The sequence below is a fragment of the Amborella trichopoda genome, chromosome 8, assembly GCF_054954075.1.
Source record: "Amborella trichopoda isolate Santa Cruz 75 chromosome 8, AtrichopodaSantaCruz75HAP2 v2.0, whole genome shotgun sequence".
NCBI lineage: Eukaryota > Viridiplantae > Streptophyta > Magnoliopsida > Amborellales > Amborellaceae > Amborella > Amborella trichopoda.
This window is the reverse complement of record NC_142343.1, coordinates 45,747,661-45,766,753: the sequence shown is the minus strand read 5'-3', so window position 1 is coordinate 45,766,753 and position 19,093 is coordinate 45,747,661. Positions and strand designations below refer to the sequence as shown.

Here is a 19,093-nt window from a genome sequence, read left to right as displayed (position 1 = left end):
GTCTTTTGGGATACCCTTAGGACTGATATCATGGCTTTCTTTTTTGAATTTCACTCTCGAGCCACTATCCCTAAGGTGATGAATGCCACTTTCGTTGCCAAGATCCCCAAGAAAGAGGGAGCAAAAGAGCTTAAAAACTTCAGACCCATTAGTCTGATTAATACTTCCTATAAAATTCTCTTACGGGCCTGGCTTCCCGCCTTAAATGTGTCCTTGGTCTGGTGATCATATCATCCCAAGGGACCTTTGTGAAGGAATGCCAGATTCTTGATGGGGCTCTAATAGCATACGAATGCATACATTCCCGCCGTAGCGCAAAAATCTCAGGCTTGGTAATAAAAAATCTTATGATCATGTGGACTGGGAAATTATTGATGAGACTTTGTCCAGAATGCCATGTGGCTCTCTATGGGGGAGATGGATCCAAGGGCGTATTTCAAAACCCCAATTTTCAGACCATATTAAGGGCACATCTAAGGGTTACTTTCATGCTTCGAGAGGGCTCCACCAAGGGGACCCCCTTCAGCCTTACTATTTACCATAGTGGCTGAGGTGTTCAGTGCCTCACTATCTCATGTGTACAGCGCGAGACACATTTCGGGTTTCCAAGTGGCTAGGTTGGGTCTCTCGATATTCTACCACCAATATGGCAATGATACCCTCCTCTTTTGCGATGCATTTTTTAAAAAAGTTCGTTGTTTGTTGCTCTTCCTTCAATGCTTCCCGTTGGCTATGGGCCTTAGGGTGAACCTAGAAAAAACTAAGATGACAAGAATCTGCCTTGACCAAGCCAGAGTCAAATGCTTCACTGACTCATGGGGATGTGCTATAGAGCCAAGCCCGCATCCTATCTTAGCCTTCCATTTTGCATTGGCCTTCCTCGAATCCAGTTATGGAGCCTGGTTATAGACAAAGTTGAGTGGCACCTGGCTTCATGGTAAGGGAGAGTCCTTTCACCAAGCTGTAGTCGCTAGACTGAAAAAACTCATGAGGGCTCTAAGGCTACTCAATGCATTGAAGGGGCAAGTGAAGGAAGTCAAGCCCCAAGCATGAGAGCTTATGTATGTGGAAGTGTTTATCAATGGAAAACCTACTAAGGCTATGATAGACACCGGGCTACATGCAACTTTGTGGCAAATCAAGAGGAACGTCGGCTGAGCCTTAGCGAAGGTACTGGATGGTCTCTCACTAAATTCAAATATTTGTGGGCGTTGTTCAGGCTCCTTTCAAGGGAAGGGAGGCCTGAACTTGCCGCACTCCCTCCCTCACTTGCCCCTGACAACGAAGCGAGAATTGAATCAATTACTTGTTTCAGTCAGAGTGCTCTCAAACTAGCCGTACTTGAACCGACCTCATAGACACGATGAAACTCGATTCCTTGTTCACCTCCTCCCCACTCACTTTCCTACTCTCGTGCTAGTTTCTTTTGTCTGGCCCGTAACCCTTCCTCTTCAGTGGCAGAAAGCATTACTGGTCCACCTAATGCGACATCTTGGAACCCAAATTTCAAGAGACTCTTAGTTGACCACAAGCTTCACCACTTTTTGAATCTCTCGGTCTTGTTCAATTCGATATTTTTTCTCCCACAAGCAATGACAAGATTGCCTGATCCCCCTGTCCATCAGGTTCATTCATAGTTGCTTCATTTTACTGAAGCTTGTACTCCCCGCCTTCTCCTCCCCTCTCGGCCTTTCCCTCTATAGCCACCAAGGCTGTGCTCCTTTTTGCCCCCAAAATCCAGCTTTTTACTTGGATAGCACTCCATGAAAGGGCTTTGACACTCGATCAACTATAGCGAAGGGGTATCCCTCTGCCTAACAGATGCACCATGTGCCTCAAAGCTGAAGAAACCAATCAACATCTATTTCTAAATTGCGAGGTTGCCTTGGCCCTTTGGACCGACCTTCTTCTTCTATTCAAGTGGTTGTGGGTCATTCCCCAATAGATGCCTCACCTCTTCTCCTTATGCCTTAAAACTCCTTGAAAAAATTCAGAAAATCTTCTATGGAGAGCTTCCATCTCAACCACTCTTTGGACCATTTGAATTGAGAGGAGTAATAGGATCTTTAGTGGGGAGAGAGCCTCTACCTCAACTCTTATTGAAAAACGAAGGTCACTTGTCACATTCTGAGCCCTAACCCTCCCAAGCTTCTCCAACTTCTCCTTTTCGGATCTTCACCAAAATTGGCAAGCTTTGCTGCACGCAAGTACCCACAGGATTCCTTACCCAGGTTGAGCTTCTACTAGGACTAAGTGGATGTCACTCTTTGGTTGGAAGAATTAGAGGCTTTGGATGATGTTACTTTGGCAGCAAAGTAAGGTATTTTGCTTTTTTTATAATAGGAGCCCAGATTCTTGATGTGTTTGATGCATGCATGCAAAGTTTTATGGGAGTGAGTTATTCATTATTGGGTGACACGCTTCATGTATGAGGAAGCAAGGGAAGAGGAGAAACTATGAAATCAACACAAAGGACTTCAGTGACATTGTGGCAGAGTTTTGTTCTGAGTGCATTCTAGAGTAGGTTGGAATTTTTGTTCGTGTTGTTCTATGGGTTTTCACTTTTTTAAAAAAAAAAATTGAACTCTATGCAGGCTAAGAAAAAGAGGAATCGCAAGATGTAGGAAAACGGAAGGGAAGGCAAATAAGAAGGATTTCAAGTTTTAGGCACAAAGCTATACATCAAATTTGCATGCTCCCCCTCCCCCATTGGATATATTCTGTTTGGGGAATATACTATGAACTCTGAAATTTGAAATATCTGACACATTGAAAGTTCTTATTGATATGTAAAATGTGAAGTTCTTTGGTTGATCTTGGGTCCATCTTTGTTCGATTTAATAAATGGACAGGACAGCTAGCTACCATTGAGGTAGGAGTGATGTTTAAAGGTAATTTGATTAGTGAATCCAATATGAGATCGTCAATGAATCTTAACTGTGCCTGAAGTTGGTGGAAAGTTAGAAGTGGTTTTATTTTCTTTAGAAGTTATTTTCACCGTCTAAAAGAGCTTTAGAAGTTATTTTCACCGTCTAAAGGAGCATTATTATTAGCATAAAGGAGCATTATTATCAGCATAAGATATATCCATTGTTGTCATGAAATAATGGGTAGCAAGCCAGAGAATAATAAAATATCGGCAGATCAAAATATCGGTATGAAATCGATTTTATTTCAAAAGGTCGGAGGAAAAAAATCAGTTAAAAAATATGGATCACCAAAAAAAAAAATGGTAAGTTATAAAGTCATGAATATTTTGGATTTGGTTAAAAAAAGTAGAAAAAAAACCAGATATGCAAATATCATAGTTGCTAAGTCTCCATTTAAAACATGATTTTTTAAATAAATATCTGATTTTTTTAAATCCGTTAAGAATTCTGAGTTTTTTAAAAGATCTTCAAAAAATCGCTTTTTTAATAGTATTGATATAAATTCATATTTGATCTTTTCTAAAAAATACTTATTCCTTAAAACTTTATTTATATATTTATTTAATATTATTGAAAATTGGTTTAAAGAAAAGTAAAGTTACAATAGGAGTAAATTTAAAATCTTGATTTAACAAAAAATACCATTAAAAGTTTTACCAATGAGTTCCCTAAAAAAATGTACAAAAAAATGCAATATATTCTCAAAAAAAAGTGACTAAAACAATCATATATCTCAAAATAGTAGGTAGAACTAATATTTTCCTTTTGTACATGTTTAAATAAATTTCTTATTTTTCACAATTTTTATTTTAATAATTTATTGATAATTTTATTGATTTTTTCATTTTTGGGATTTTAGGCCAGCTTTTTATTGAACTTGGCTCAGCTTTTTTTCTCGCTAAAATGTCTCGGCTTGGCTCAGCTAACGTCAGCTCGACTTGGCTAATATCGGCTCAACTCGGCTAAAATCGGCTCGGCTCAGCTCAGGTTAATGAATCTTAACGTTAGATTTAGATACTTTAGCTGAACCGAACCGAATAAGAGGAGCCGAGCCGAGCCGATATAAGCTGAGCCGATTCGTTTTAAGCTGAGCCAAGCTGATGTAAGCCGAGCCAAACTTCTATGACGGCCAACAAAATATCAACAAAAGCACGAAAATTTTAATGTGTTTTCCTTTGAAAAAAGATTAAAAAGTTGGGCCTGGCTCGAGCGATATGTAATCAGTCGACCATTCTGCCCCAAAAAAGGGTTACATCTCGAAACTTAATAGGGTTAGTGTAGGCTACACTGTAAAAGCCAAGCTAGAAAAGTGCTTCCATGGCCTTCTTCTGGTTTTTTGGGTTTTCAAATTGAGGGGAAGAATTGGAGAAGGGAGCGACGCCATGCCTCCGTCGACTGCGAATTTCTAGAATATTATTGGAGAAGGGAGCAATGCCATGCTTCTGTTGACTGCGAATTTCTAGAATATGGAGAATGTCGCGGCTACCTCAAGGCTTCCAACACCTCACTACCTTTCAAGCATTGGATCTTCCGTCGACACGCGATGAGTTTATGGAGTGGCTGCGCAATGAAGAACGTTACAAAGTGGAGCACATCTCGCTCATTCGAGTTTGGCAAGAGACCACTGAAGGATGGCAGATTACACAGTAGCATGACTCTTCGAGTGATTTCTATAATGGTAAAAGTTAGCTTTTCTAATCATTATTCTCGAAGATAGAAATCTCTCTTTCTCTCTCAGTGTTCTAACCCCTCTGCTTATGCATCGAATTCCATCATTTTGTTTTGTTCTCACTATATTAATTATTGAAAGAGAAAAATTTAGTCTCTAATTCTCTATCTCTATTTACTTTTTCTCTCTAAAATTTGTTTTCTGGTTTCTGAATTTTTCAAACATTTGTTCCAAGAATCTTTGGGTCGAAAGGGAGATATTGGAGAAAAAGCAATTTATTTATTGCCTCAGGATGTCGTCACACGTTAACTTACCCCGTAAGCAAAATGGTTCAATCGCTTTTGTTTCTCTTATTTTTCTCTCATCTTTGTATTTACTTTGAATTTGCTCTGCATTTCCTCTGAATTCAACTGTGTCACAACTTGATTTCTTAGTTTTAAGAGAGGCATGGATTGTCATAACATTCCCAACTTCATGTCCCTTTCAATTTTCTTTTCACCAATGATTTGACCCACTTTAGAGAGAGAGATGTTGTTATGGGAGGCTATTGGTAATACTTCTTACCTTTTTTTCTCCTTTATCTTCTTCTTCTGATAATGTGCTAAATTGAAACAGAAAATGAGAATGAGAAGAGTTCTTCATATGATTCTTCTTATTGGTAATACTCTATGATTTTCCTGTGTGTTTGGATTTGGATGTTTTGGTATTTTTTTAGGATATGTATTGTTGAAGTTATGCTTCCAGGGCTTCTCTTGTGTTTTATTTTCTTCTCCTTTTTTTTGTGGTATATGTATTTTTTTAATGGAAATGCCATCTTTTGGAAATTCTAGAGTTCTTATAGGGTTTAGGGAATTGAATTGTGTTTCTAGGACTCATTTTGTGGTTTCTAGTGGAATGTTTTCTTTCTCCCCGCCCCCCCCCCCCCCCCCCCCCCCCCCCCCAACCCCAATGGAATGCTTAGCTGTCAGAGACGATTTCGGATCTCAAATGCTCAAATTTTTTATTGATTACCTTGCTCATTTATGCTTTTAAGTGCTTATGATTAGCATTTTTTTTGTTTCCAAGGAGGGACGCTATATCCTACAAAAGTCAGACTCAAGCTTATGGGAATTCAAAAGAGTAGAAAGGAGGAAGAAGAATCTCAAGACTTGTTACGATTTGAAACTCAAGATCTTGATGACCAAGGTGAATGCAAAAACTTTATATAAGTTTGTTTTTTGGTTTCATTCTTTTATTAAAAATTTGGTTCTGGAAGATAAGTTCCTTTTGCTTGTAGTTACCCTTTTTCCATCTAAGCTATCCTTTCGTTGCTCTCTCTCTCTCTCTCTCTCATCACCAGTAAGATGCCCCTAATTGCCCTTTTTCTCTCTAATCTATCCTTTGTTTGCTCTCGCTCTCTCTCTCTGAATCTTGTATTTTGTATGCTCTCAGCCTTATTTATCGGGATTGTAATAGTCTCTTTCTCTCTCTCTGAATACCCAATAGGCCATAACTTGTTTTGTTTATGCTCGTATCTTTTACGCTCTGTTTCAGTCTTGCGCGCCCATATAAAAAATGGATACATATATTTACAAATGTCAAAGCATGGTGTTGCTCCATTCAGAGTAAGATGGAAAGGTATGGGATTCTACTAGCCTTTGTTAATCTATTTATTGAAGCGATTTATTGGTGGCGATGAATCTTTTAGATTTTTTTTTTTTTTGAGAGAGAGAGCAAGCGCTCAGCTTCAATCTCCACCTCGATCTCTCTCTGAGAGCTAGACTTCAATCTCTATTTCCATCTAGACTCCAACTATGACGAGCCCGAGAAAGTTCAATCTAAGGCTTGAACGAACCAAAGAGAGAGAGAGAGATTGTTATGAAGGGGAAGTATATGATGGTTGAGGTAGAGACAAAACCAACAGTCATATATTTGTTGAGGCCCATTAGTTTGAATTTTGAAGTACTATTTTTCCCTTCTTCTCCTCCTCCTTGTTCTTCTCATCTCTTTGTGCTTTCTTTCTACTTAAAAACCCTTTCCCTTCTTCTCCTCCTCCTTGTTCTTCACATCTCTTTGTGCTTTCTTTTTACTTAAAAACCCTAAGAGCAAGTTAGATTTTCCCTTTTCTCTCTCTCTCTCTCTATCTCTCTACAAGATTCTTTCATTTTCTTTGTTTTCTGTTTTATCCTCCTGTTAAACGAAAGATTGAATCAATCAGTGTCTATAAACTTTTGGAACCCATTTCCAAATTATAGTGTAAACAGACTTAGGGAGTTATTTTTATTTTACAGTGTTAGCATTTTAGACACTTGGTAAAATAAAAATCTGTATCACTATAAAAGCTATTCACCCTCATTTTTCTTACATACTGGTTAGTTTTTTTTTTTTATAGAGAGAAACTCTTTACTGCGATTCTCTTGTTGTTCTACTCTTGCTTTGCAAACTAGTATTAGGCTTTCTTCTACACTAGTCTACATATATGGGTGGTGTTTTAGCTAACCCAGAGGATGTTGAATCCATGGAGCACGAAGAGTATTAGGGTTTCTTACGTTGAATCCAAGTCATAGGTATCGTTCTTTCAGGGATTTCTTCTGGTTTATGTTGCTTTGCTTTTGAAATTTCGAGGCCATTCATTAACCTGAACTAGGGTTTTGTTCTTGGTGCCCTATTTACGGCTTATCTAGTTTTTCATGGTTTCTTTTTGAAGGTTTATGCTACTGATTTGTTGCCATAAGCTTGGATTTTGGAATTCAATGGTTTGGGGGTTCATTGTGGTGATTCATCTAGATAATTTAGGTTTATCTAGGTCGCTTTTTTTTTAACTATTTATTGGTCCTGGGGTTTATTTGCCCGCAATATACATTGGACTGGACATCTGGTCCAATATCTACAGAAGAGATTTTGAAGGTACTATAGATCTTGCTCTCTAATCTGAAAATGGCAGCCACAGTTGCATCAGCTACCATTTCCCTGAATCTGAGTACATTTTTCTTTTGAAGTGGTTTTTTTTTTAGTATATAATTGTTAGTTGAATTTTTCTTAGTTTGTATGTTGATTATGATTTTTTTATCTTCTTAATTATTTTCTTTATAGTGGAAATTTACGGGTATTATGTTTAGGATGTAACTTGGTTTTACATGTTGTTCCTATAAATGATTTAATTTAGTCTATCTTTTCATGGATGTGGGTTTAGTCGTTACTTCTCTCACTTAAAGTAGAACATACATAGCTTCATTAAAATTTAGTTATAGGTTCAGATGGTGTGTTTGGCGTAGACAATCTGGTGAGGATCACCAAGCATGTCATTTTTTGGTGTCAAACATGGAGGCATTTGCTTGTTCACATCTCGAAGTTTCACACATGGATACCTATGATTTGACATTTTTGCCTCCATAAGTTTTGACATGTGTCTAGAAGTTGAACAGCCATATTCATACATGGGATGCATATATTTACTTTTTTATGTTAGTTTTTCTTATTTATCTATTACTTTAATTATGTATAGGTACTTTGGTAAAAGAATAATATTTATAATTTTAAAATTCATGTTTTATTATTTTAAGATGTTTTAAGATATTAAGAACTTTTTGTGGTAATAGTACTAAACTAGAGAGTAATTTTTTGTATGTACCACCAATGATTAAGAGGAAGAATGTTGGTTGACCGTATTAGAGATAATTAAAAATACAGAGAGAGGGTGATTCAAAGAACTTGGGTCCGTCTTGGAGTGCTTTCCCTCCTCTCCCTAGCCTGGGCCCCCCTCGACCACAGCCTTCCTTCTCTCAAGCCCTGACTCGTACTCAACCGCCGCCTTCCTCGCCCAACCCTCTTCCTCTCTAGCCTCTTCCCCCCCCCCTCCCCCCCACTCTCCTTACCATAGCTACACCTACCTCATCCATAATGGAGCTCCCTCGCCCCTCTCACCATTCTAGTTGGGGGAGCCACACTCTTCCCATATTGTGAAGGCTTTGAGGTCCTCTTCGGTAGGTCTATACACCCACTCAGGCACGACATCAAAGGTATAGAAAAATGGAAATGGGAAGTTTGGACATTCTCAGACCTAACCTACCTAGAGAATTTCTTTTCTCTTTCCCATCTGAAGTCAGTTGTAATAGTGCCTAGCAGGGACACCATTCTCGGTTCAATGGGGCATCTCTCACCCTTTATGTTTGGAATTAGTTCCTAGGAGTCGTTTTGTAAACAATTTGGTTTCAGGCCAGCAACATCCCCATGCAGGCGTGGCACATCGACACTTTCAAAACAATTGGGGACTCTTGCGACGAGTTTAGCTTGGTCCATTAGAGGTCCTCAGGCACCCTTCCCCTTGGATCAATCCAACTTTTCATAGAATCGTTGGCCCCTTCCCGCATCCCGCCTTCCATCTGGCTGAAGTTGATGGCCTCTTCTTGAACATTCCCATGGCATGGTCCTTCACCTTTCCCCTATCGTCCCGCCATCTCAGAGATGGACCGAGGTCTCGCATGGAGGATGGTCGGGAAATGACCATCAGCGTCCAAGTTTCGATTGTGCGACTAACAGAGTTGGTGCTAAGCAAACTGCTGCCCCAAGAGCTTTACCACCTCTTGAGCTTCCCATCTTTAAGGCTGATGGGACGACAGGTGGCTTCATAAACCCCATTTCCCAAGGCAAGTCATCCCTGGCCTTAGAGCAGGCGGCTCTTTCTCCCCATCTGGAACAGCCACGTGGCTCTTTCTCGATTGTCTCGCCATCGATCCTCCCCTACTGTGCATCTCAACGATCTCTTGATCGTAATTTCCTCTTTTCAGGATATGCCACGTGGCTCCACGGCCCTTGTCCTTCGTCGAATCCTCCTGTTGAGCATGTGATCGTTTCTTCCCTTTCCAATCCCGTGACACTAGGTGTCCTCCCTCCATGTCTCCCTCCGGTCTTAGGAAACTAGCAAGCAACTCTCCTCCCTTTCCCTCTTTTCTCTCGTTGACCCTATTGTTTCCTCAGTTACCTTTTCTGAGCCCTTCCTCTACACAGATGGTGGACACTTGCCCTCTCCTATCGTGCCCCTTCCCCCCCCTTTTCACCCATCCAATCGTGTTTCACATGCAAACTGCTCCTTCATCTCGTTTTTCCCAAGCTCCTATACCCACTCTACCCTTGCTTTCTTTTCCCTCCCCTAGCCTCATTATTTCACATCAGCGTTTTCCTCCTAATTCGTCTCCTGCTCTTCTCTTCCCCCAGATAACCAACATCATACGACGCTGTTTGTAGACATGAATTTTGTTTTGGTCATTTATGACCTGCTTGTTAGATTTATTCATAAACTGATGAGCAATTGGTAAGATACATAATAGCTTTATTTTAGTTGGAATTCTTATTTCCTGTTCCCAAATCTATCTTGATAAATATTGAATTTGTCATTCGGCCCATTCGATCATTGGATCTAGAGGCCTTTTGTTTTCGACATGTCGTGGTGCGTGGCTTTACCACTATATCCGAGTAATGTGTTTCTTTCGACATACCAGTAGACAATCTGATGAGCCTCACCAAGCATGTGTCATGTTTGGTGTCAAACATGGAGGCATTTTCGTGTTAACATATTGAAATTTCAGACATGGACACCTATGGTTTGACATGTTTGCCCCCATAAGTTTTGACATTGGTCTAGAAGTTTTGACATTGGTCTAGAAGTTTATTATTTATCTTTCTTTTTATAGATTTTGAATTTGTCTTCCATCTTATATCTCATCCATGTGATTCATCACATAGGAATATTTGTTGAGGTGTGTTTCAACATTCAACCAAATGCATATTTGAATTGGGTCCCCCACTTCACTAATAAGAATTAACATGTCACTTCATGTGATTGTTGTTTTGCATAAACGTAATCTCAGTTTAAGATGAATCTTTTCTTGAGTCACCTTCCAAATCATTGTTAGCACTTAGCAACCTTTGTACTTGCATCAAATAAAACTCATATGACATGAAAATTCTGCTAGTTCCCCAAAACAACGGAACATAACAATTAGGTCCAAATTGTTCCAGCATTCATGCAGGTTGAACTGGACAAGATATTGTCTCATTTTTGTTTAAGATGCCCTTTTGTAGGGATTGTAGTTTCTTCAAATTTAGTTATCTGGTGATCTCGTGCATTATTTGTGAAATTCATTTATGTTTGGAGCTCTTGAACTTGTCCCTGTATTGAGGTCTGCTCTTCAAACTAACAAACTTTTTGGGAGAGGTGCAACTATGCAATGGAAGACCCTAACAGCCTCACTATTCTTCAAGCTACTATCAAACCATTCCAGTTTTATGTTCTATGATGTGACTCATTGTTTCTAATGGCCAATCTTAATACGGATTGTGACATACATGACCAGATTGATTTCAAGTTAATTAAATCTTGGTAATGCAAATTCCAGAATATTGTCTTATAGCATGTTAATCATATTTCTATCTCGAACTCTAATTTACATGGGGAACATAATGACTTTAGATTTAGGAAATGGGATGAAGGGGCTGTGTTCAAGTGTAAAGAGGAGGGTAGGTAGTTATAGTTGAGTTGACTGCTTGGTTGCTTGAGAACTTTCAAGCCTGGTTAGGGAGTGAGGTACTGCTTGCTCTGATCACCATGATTTGACATTCATTCGGGGAAGTCTGAAATAGGTGGACGGATGATTTGTGGGAATGGAAAGATGCTTTTTTCTTTTTGGTGGTGGAAGTTGGTGGAAACGGAAGGGACAATAAGGTTGCAAGGGTAGTGAACCAAAAGGCTAGGTTGTGGATGGTAAGGTTGGGGAATGCTGCAGGTTGAGTGGAAGGAAAGGCTACGTTGTGGTTGGGGAGATTTTGACAATTTTTATTATTTATATTTCTTTTTATAGCTTTTGAATTTGTCTTCCATCTTATGTCTCATCCGTGTGATTCATCACATAGGAATATTTGTTGAGGCCTGTTTCAACATTCAAACACATGCATATGGGAATTGGGTCCCTCACTTAACTAATAAGATTGAACATGTCACTTCATGTGAATTGTTGTTTTACGTAAACTTAATCTCAGTTTAAGATGAAATATCTCTTGAGTCACCTTCCAAATCATTGTTAGCACTTACAGCCTTTGTACTTGCATCAAATATTACTCACATGACATGACAATTTTGCTAGCTCCCAAAACAAAGGAGCACAGTAATTAGGTCCGAATTGTTTCAGCATTCATGCAGGTTGAACTGGACAATATATCGTGTCTCATTTTTGTCTAAGATGCCCTTTTGTAGGGATTGCAGTTTCTTCAAATTTAGTTATCTCGTGCATTATTTGTAAAATTCATTTATGTTTGGAGCTCAATTTTACCAAACTTGTACCTTAATTGAGGTTTGCTCTTCAAACTAGCAAACGTTTTGGGAGAGGTTCAACTATGCAGTGGAAGACCCTAAACAGCCTCACTATTCTTCAATCTACTATCAAACCATTCCAGTTTTATGTTTTATGATGTGACTCAATGTTTCTAATGGGCAATCTCAATACAGATTGTGACATACATGACCAGATTGATTTCAAGTTAATTAAACCCTGGTAGTGCAAATTCCATAATATTGTCTTATAGCATGTTAATCATATTTCTATCTCGAACTCTAATTAACGTGGGGAACATAATGTCTTCTGGTTAGTGAATGGGATGAAAGGGATGTGGTCTAGTGTAAAGAGGGTAGGTAGTGATAGTTGAGTTGACCCATGGTTGCTTGAGAATTTTCGAGCCTGGTCATGGAGTGAGGTACCTTCTTGGATCACCATGATTTGACATTCATTCTGGGAGGTCTGAAATAGGTGGACGGATGATATGTGGGAATGGAAAGATGCATTTTTCTTTTTGGTGGTGGAAGTTGTTGGAGGAAGGGACAGTGAGGCTTCAAGGGTAGTGAACCAAATGGCTAGGTTGTGGATGGTAAGGTTGGGGAATGCTGCAGGTTAGGTGGGAGGAAAGGCTAGGTTGTGGTTGGGGAGATTTTACAATTTTTATTATTTATATTTCTTTTTATAGCTTTGGAATTTGTCTTCCATCTCATGTCACACCGGTGTGATTCATCACATAGGAATATCTGTTGAGGCATGTTTCAACATTCAACCAAATGCATATGGGAATGGGGTCCCTCACTTCACTAATAAAAATTAACATGTCACTTCATGTGAATTGTTGTTTTATGTAAACTTAATCTCAGTTTAAGATGAATCTTCTCTTGAATCACCTTCTAAATCATTGTTAGCACTTAGCAGCCTTTGTATTTGCATCAAATAAAACTCACATGACATGAAAATTCTGCTAGCTCCCCAAAACAAAGGAACATAGTAATTAGGTCCAAATTGTTCCAGCATTCATGCAGGTTGAACTGGACAAGATATCGTCTCTTCGAACTTGTACCTGAATTGAGGTCCGCTCTTCAAACTAGCAAACGTTTTGGGAGAGGTGCAACTATGCAGTGGAAGACCTTAAACAGCCTCACTATTCTTCAAGCTACTATCAAATCATTCCAGTTTTATGTTCTATGATGTGACTAAATGTTTCTAATGGGCAATCTCAATATGGTTTGTGACATACATGCCTAGATTGATTGCAAGTTAATTAAACCTTGGTAATGCAAATTCCAGAATATTGTCTTATAGCATGTTAATCATATTTCTATCTCGAACTCTAATTTATGAGGGGAACACAATATCTTTTGATTTAGGAAATTGGACGAAGGGGTTGTGGTCAAGAGGAAAGAGGAGGGTAGGTAGTGATAGTGGAGTTGACTGCATGGTTGCTGTAGAACTTTCAAGCCTGGTCATGGAGTGAGGTACTGCTTGCTTGGATCACCATTGGCAGTTAGTCGAACCAGAGGCCCAGGAAATAACGTTGTGGGAGTCCCCTGCTTTGGTGAGAGCTTGGCCCCAAGAGTTGTCAAATAGTTTGAGGCACGCAAGAAATGATCTAGCTTCTGCTGATTGGAAATCGAAGTAACCTATGGACTTCGCGAAAGAGCTCAAAGTGGAACCTTTGTGGTCTCTAAAAAGACCTATACTTGATAGCCCTGGGTTGCCTATGGAACGACCATCAAAGTTGAGCTTTACGCAGTCCAACTCTGGAGGAAGCCACAAGGAGGCTCGTGAGTTACTCGCGTGGTGGTAAGAAAAGGAGATTGTACCAGTACAGGTGGAAGGCTGAAGGGGGGAAGCCTTTGAACCGCTTGTGATTAGTAGCCTAGAAGATAACTGCTGCTTTGATTACATCAAACAAGGATTCAATGGTAGAGAATTGTCCTCGGAAGATATGATTGTTCGTTCTATCGAACGAGGGCTACCATTGAAGCCTTCCACAATGTGATACCTGAAGAGGCCCAGGGGTAGAGGTGGAGAGAGGAAAAGAGATTGGAATATATTTTGGCGTCATCCATTGCCATTTGAAGAGCTGAAGAAAGCTCCCCACAAGGAATGGGCCAAGGGACAATATTTAAAGAGGTGAGGGTTAGTTTCCTCGGCTCTTTCGACACATGATACATCAATTAGGTAAAGCGAAGCCTCTCTTTGCAATTGGTCAATCTCTGAAAGAGAGCAATCCTGTTGATTGGCATGTGGGTGCGTGGAAAATGAAGGTTTCACTGTGTGGGTGTGTGGTTTGGCGTGTATTTCTACGCGTTCATTCTAGCTTGGTCTGTCATTTGACTCTGAGATATGAAATTGGCTGCTTTGTTTTAGTATCAAATGGGCTATGAAGATTCCTATATGTATCATTATATATACACACACGCGCACATCCTGTTTCTAAATGGTAATTTTAGAAACCTATAATCCACAATTTTAAAATACCTGTGTCTTTTCCTTTCTATAAAACTAGTGGCGGGCATTAAATATAACTGTGCATGCTCCAAATTTTCAAATATCAAGACTTTTAATTTTAATTTTACTTATCAAAATCCACCTGAAATTTGGAGGGTGTGTGCGCTTAGAAAGATGCAGCCTAAGAACATTATGAAAATAATTCAAATTGTGAAAATGATCAAAATAGTCCTACAAATAATTTTTGACAATTTTTATTATTTAAATTTTTGAGCGATTTATGTATGGACACCCTTTGGGGGCTCTTATCTGGCAATGACAATGCCGGACAGGAGGGCCCAATCTTTCCACAAAGCACTAGCTCTGTCCGGCGTTTGTATTATCAGTCAACTAGCTTATGTTGTCCAATGTTCGTAGTACTGGACAGTGCTCTAGAATGCCCCAAAACCCTGTTTGCCCAGAGCTCCCTCTCTCCACAAAGTTGCAGTCTGAAGCTCCACAACCGCAGACATTTGGCCATCCTAATCAGGTAGGTCTAATGGTTGTGTATTAATCTGGAGAAAATTAGATTTATGGTGGATTAGGGTGTTGCAGTTCAAAAAACCTAATCCACCAGGTTTTAGAGAAAGAAACTCGATCCTGATTGCAATAGGAATCCCAGGTTGATCTTGTCAAGCCTGTTGACTTTGATGTTGCAATTTGCTCGATTCTTATGTCAACTCACAATCACTTTGATTCATTCATTTTAATTGCAATCTCATAAGGTATTAATTTTTCTTCTTATATTTCAATTCTTACCTCATTTCCATTATCAAAGGTTGCTGTAATTTTTAATTTACAGTAGCTCTCTGCATCTTTTCGGCATGAATACTTGGTTTTTGTAGAGTCTCCTAGCAATAGTGTAGTCCTCACACAAAGCATGTGTAGACTAACTTGTTTACTCCATAGTTTTGAATAGTTTCACTTTGAGTTTCTTGATCCAAATTTTATGGAATATTTATCGAGAATATACATTTGATCAAAGGTTTATGTTATTATATTTGAGCATATGAGATAATATCTTGAGCCTCTTTTTGTATAATGAAAAGTTCGTGTGGTCCCTTATGGTGTAGTTTCACCATATCTTCCTTATTTTGTGTAGTATCTCTCTCAAACTTTCAAAGGCTTTTGTGATATATATCTCTCTCATGATTTGATCCCCATTAAGTGAAATAAAAGTGATTATTTGCTTCCCATTAGATTGATCTCCCTGAGTTATTATTATCACCCGTGCTTTAGACAATGGGATAAAATTAAGTCCTCAAAATACATGTTCGTGGCCCGGGCACAAGGGGTTCGAATCATGCCTTCCTCCATGTATGTTTGCATGTTAATTTGATATATTCACAATTATTTCGGGTTTGGTTGATAAACAGGATATAAATATTATAATATTTAAAATTTTGAATAAAGACATTGCCTTGCTTCTCATATATTCAGATTTTATATGATCGTAATATGTGTTTTTTCAAGTCTTTGATTATCACGGTCCATGAGTATGCGTCTCCGATGAGCATGGCGTCGAAGAGAGAGAATGCCTCTCTGATATAGCCATGATGTATGTATGCTGATAACATGGCATTCCATGATATGATATTGCGTGATGGCATGCGATTGAGAAGGTGTGATTGTGTCGTCATTCATTAATAATGCGACTGCATCCTTAGCTTGCCGGCTATGGCATATTTGGTGATCTTGAGGATTTGAGAGAGGAGGAAATTCCCAACACCTTCTGCCACTTTGAGCATGGGGGGTTATTTTTCTGTTTAGGCTAGAACTTTGACTTTCTCTCTCTTAATTGGGCCTTCCCCAGGTACATAGGCAGCAGCTTTGGCTCATTAGTTTCTCTCTTTGCTCTTTACTATATCACTAAAATACTAAATATTAGGAGTTCTTATTGTTTCTGTAATCCAGAGGAACCCAAATGACAACCCAAACTCCTAAATAACATAAAGAGAGATAGAGAGAGAAGAGAAGCCATTTACACTGCTCCGATGAGCAGAAGGTCAGATTGGGAACCTTTATGTTGGATGGGGAGACCGAACATTGGTGGAGTTCGGTAAAACAGTCTTGGATGGAGACAGGGACTGAGGCGACATGGGAGAATTTCCAAGTAGCATTTGAAAAATAATATTTCCCTGATTCTGTCTGGGAGAGGAAAGAAGTTGAATTTATTGAGCTGCAATAAGGGAGGCTGACAGTAGAATAATATGCAGCCAAGTTTGCAGAACCCTCTCGGTACGCGCCTTACATCATCAATACAGAGGCACACAAGGCAAGCTAGTTTGAAGGGGCCTCCAGCCAGATATCAGAGGAAGAGTAATATCAGCCAACCTTAAGTCATTCTCCCCTTTGGTAGACCTCGCTATGAAGATTGACAAAGATTGCAAGGAATTTCAGTTGAGGAAAGAAGGATAGTAAGGTCCGCATCATCCAGGAATTTTGGGAGGAAGACTCGGCTGCCTCCGAGGAGAGATGTTAGGGGAAGGCCTAGTCAGGGGAACATGAAAGCTCAAAAGATCTTTTTGAGCGATGTGAGGGAGAATCGGCGCCCGACCTACTCATATTGTGAAGGGAGCAACCACTTTGCGGCAGAGTGCTATAAGAAATAAAAAACATGTCTTAGGTGTGGAAAGCCTGACCACTAGATCAAGGACTGCCCCATGGTAATGCCGGAGAATCGACCAAAGACTCAAGGTCGGGTATTTGCACTTACGAAGCAGGAGGCCAAGGCATCTACCTCGGTGATCAGAGGTACGCTATTTGTTTCTGGGAGGAAGCTAAAATCTTGATTAACCCTGGTTCCTGTCACTCTTTTGACACACCTCATTTTGCATGTCATCTAAAATATATTCTCTGTTTATAATTCTTTTCTTGCATGCAATGAGAAATGCAGCATCAACATGTGAACTTGTGCAAATATAGGGCTCACTGGTATTAAGAGGACATGTTATTTTCTAAGATGGGAGATGGAACCTTTATTCTTCCTTGTTTTTTATCCAAATCATATGTAATTGTCATTCAGAATTGGGTTGGTTTGGAAACATAAGGGTGGTATCTATCAATTTCAGAGTATTATTTGTTATGTTTCTAGACTGGCAACATATCTGTGAACTTTCAGGGATTGTACCTTTTATAATTGACAAGCCTCTGCCATTTAGTGGTTTTTTATTCTTTTATTTTTTTGGTAATAAAGATACTTGACTATAAGGAATGTTTCTTCATGGAGAAAAAAAGATTACGAACTATGGTTTCATATAGCTGTGACTTATTCCTAGATGCATCCGATTCCGAGTTAGCCAACTCATTTGCCAGTGTATTTACCTTCTGAAAAATGTATTAAACAAGTTATTGAGAACTGGTCTTGGTTCTGTTAGTTCTTCCTAATTCTTTTAAAACTATTGATGGCTTTCCAAATTTTCTAGATCACAGTAGCAGTATCGAACTTTATAAAACGGATGGCTCATCTGCAATTATTTCTATCTTACCATTGTTTTCTTTGTTTTTAAATACTTAAAAATGTTCTCCTTGGTTTTTTTTTTTTTAATAGAGACATCATTAAAAGAGAAGGGTAACTGTGGTAACCTGTAATCCCTTTGCCGGAGCCCTACATGCCCAATTAAAATGCTTCTATTTTTTCTTATTGTATTGCCACCCGAATCACTCACAAATGTTCGTATACAACATGAATCAAATAAAATTGCCAAGAACTCTCACTTGATTGCCATTAAAATTAAAATACGTTCCAAATACAGATCTGGAAATAAAGATGCAATAGAATCAAAAGAACATAAACTAAGAGAATACCTTATACATTGCCTTAGGTTACCCCCAAGGACTTAGCATACCCCACATCGGGTCTCCTCCACCAATAGCACATGAGATCTAAGTCCAAGAACTTGTCTCACAAATTTGGGATGCCTAGGAAAAAACCAGTAGAGAGCATAACATAATATATGTTTGGCCAAGGCTCAACACATGAACATGAGGCCAAGACCTAGGGCTAGGGTATGTGGCTTGGGCATGCCACCCCTTGGCTTAGTTTTACTTCCTAAGCCCTAAAGTTTGGAGAGAGAAGAAGATAGATATTTAGAGAGTGGCGTGTCAGTCCTTCGGGTGGTAAACATAGCATCACAATAGGAAGCGGTCGCAGGCAATCTTCATATACAACATGCTAAGAAGTTTATAGTTGTTAGCTAACAATTTAACCACTTGTTTGAAAATTCCAACCAATTTCAGGGAAGAGTAGGAGACGACCACTGTTCTGGTTTCTTTGTTTTACCTACTGCAACAAGTAAAACTGATACCAAGATGGATGATTGCTTATCAAGTGAAAATGACTAAAATTTGATAATATGAAGGAACTCAACTCCCCAAAATAAATGCTTCAGAAACCAGCATGATGCTGCCACACAAAATTAAGTGGAATGCATCGTCGTCATGTCACCTCTCAGCACTACCAAGCATTACCACACTTACCTATGTATCTCCAATATCTCCTCCAAGCTTGCCAAGCATTTTGCACGTGCACCCCATGATTTTTCATGCATTTCTCAGGCTAATACATTTGAAGTATTCGTCAGAGTTTTCCACTGAATTTTCAGCACACATCTAAATGCTTTCATTTTCATAAAAGATTCCCTATTATGGCATCATATTCTATGTATCTATTCCGATCATGGGGACCAAGT

At 39.2% G+C, this 19,093-nt stretch overlaps 1 protein-coding gene across 19 annotated transcripts in view; it reads left to right on the top strand.

The window, feature by feature from the left end:
- Positions 1-4,137: 4,137 nt before the first annotated feature.
- LOC105420540 (uncharacterized) overlaps positions 4,138-19,093 on the top strand; it is a 34,534-nt gene continuing 19,578 nt past the window's right edge. For 11 of the 19 annotated variants that reach the window (XM_088874137.1, XM_088874141.1, XM_088874140.1 and 8 more), the window contains exons 1-4: positions 4,144-4,608; positions 4,835-4,916; positions 5,665-5,784; positions 6,133-6,216. In XM_088874137.1, the coding sequence (XP_088730263.1) occupies positions 4,474-4,608; positions 4,835-4,916; positions 5,665-5,784; positions 6,133-6,216 (421 nt within the window). In that variant the 5' untranslated portion in view covers positions 4,144-4,473. Of the gene's footprint in view, positions 4,609-4,834; positions 4,917-5,214; positions 5,258-5,664; positions 5,785-6,132; positions 6,217-16,316; positions 17,157-19,093 lie in introns of all 19 variants that reach the window. The other 8 variants (XR_016060980.1, XR_016060978.1, XR_016060979.1 and 5 more) reach the window with 5 other exon arrangements.